Genomic DNA, 1,432 nt, shown 5'->3' on the forward strand with positions numbered 1-1,432 from the left:
TGTGTGTGTGTGTGTGTGTGTGTGTGTGTGTGTGTGTGTGTGTGTGTGTGTGTGTGTGTGTGTGCGTGCGTGCGTGCGTGAGACGTTTTTGGAGTACAAATGAGCTCCTTCGTAACCTGATTGCGTGAATCTGCATACTCATGGGACACTTGTGTGTGTGCTTTTACAATGTGTATGAAAGTACTTACCCAGCACGGTGAGGCTGACCTGGCTCCAGAGATACTTTCCACCAGTCTTGACTTTACAATAGTACTCTCCAGAGTCGGTCAGCAGCAGGTCACTGATCAGCAGGGAGGCGTCCCCACTCAGGTACTCCCCGGCAAAGGACAGACGGCTGGCCTCGCTCTCCGTGGCCTCGTTGGTGTACACCTGGCCTCCAAAGAAAGTAATAATCTAGACGGGGGAAAGAAAATGAACAGGAGTTCCAGTTACCTTTGTGAAATCTCATGCTTAGTTTTCACCATTATTCATCAAATTGTCTCATGAGACAAACTGTTGATGCCAAAAGCACGTCACACCCCTTGTGAAGTCCACTACTAGATGATAATCATCCTCATTATTTATCAGACCAATWAACTAGTTCTTCCAGTCAGGAAGAGCAGCCTGAGTACTTATATTTAATCACTAATCATCTCCATTTCTGACTCTAGAAATATTTGTTTCCAATGAAATCCATCAAAACAGATAACACTACTTATTACTGACATATATGAGTAGGACAGCCCAGGAATATTTAGTGGTGTCCAACACCACAAGTAATACACAGCAAAAATGCCAGTGTTAATTTAACACCTACAGTGTTAATTTTAACACCAGCAAAGTGTCTATATGTGTCCACACTCGCTGGTGTTAAAATAACATTTGTGAAAGTGTTAAATTTTAACACACATTTTTTTTGTTAATTTAACACCAATCAGTGTTTAATATTCAACAATTCTTGGTGTCACATTGACAGAAAAATAGTGTTAGTGTTAAAATATAGTGTTAACAGTAACACCAGCCAGTGTTTAATATTCAACAATACTGGGTGTCATATTAACTTTTCAACAGTGTTAAAGTAAAGTGTTGAAAGTATCATCAGTGCATTATTATTAACAAAGGAAATTGTGGTGTTTGGAAGGTTAACAGGCACCACGAGGTGTCAATACACCGTCAAACAGAGTGTAAACTTAACACTCAGACTTATTACCAATGTCTTTGTAGTGTTGCATTAACACTCAGTAGTTAGTAGAAAGGAATAATGGAGTCACTCTTCACACACCAGGACATTCCTCTCACTCATGGTGTCAATTTTTGGCCAATAACATAAACTTAAAGTTGAACAACTTGATCAAACTGAACAAGAAAACAAACCAGAACAACTCATTTTTACTCTCATGAACTTCTTTAATGGTCAGAAACATACAAAAACATCCTTTCTGCAAGATTTGAA

At 39.3% G+C, this 1,432-nt stretch overlaps 1 protein-coding gene across 1 annotated transcript in view; it reads right to left on the bottom strand.

Moving 5' to 3' along the window:
- clmpb (CXADR like membrane protein b) overlaps positions 1 to 1,432 on the bottom strand; it is a gene marked incomplete at its 5' end in the record, with an annotated part of 97,351 nt that overhangs the window by 18,287 nt on the left and 77,632 nt on the right. The window contains 1 exon segment of the mRNA XM_014015076.1: positions 189 to 393. Coding sequence (XP_013870530.1) covers positions 189 to 393 — 205 coding nt within the window.

The sequence above is a fragment of the Austrofundulus limnaeus genome, unplaced genomic scaffold (genome assembly GCF_001266775.1).
Source record: "Austrofundulus limnaeus strain Quisiro unplaced genomic scaffold, Austrofundulus_limnaeus-1.0 Scaffold122, whole genome shotgun sequence".
Classification (NCBI taxonomy): Eukaryota; Metazoa; Chordata; class Actinopteri; order Cyprinodontiformes; family Rivulidae; genus Austrofundulus; species Austrofundulus limnaeus.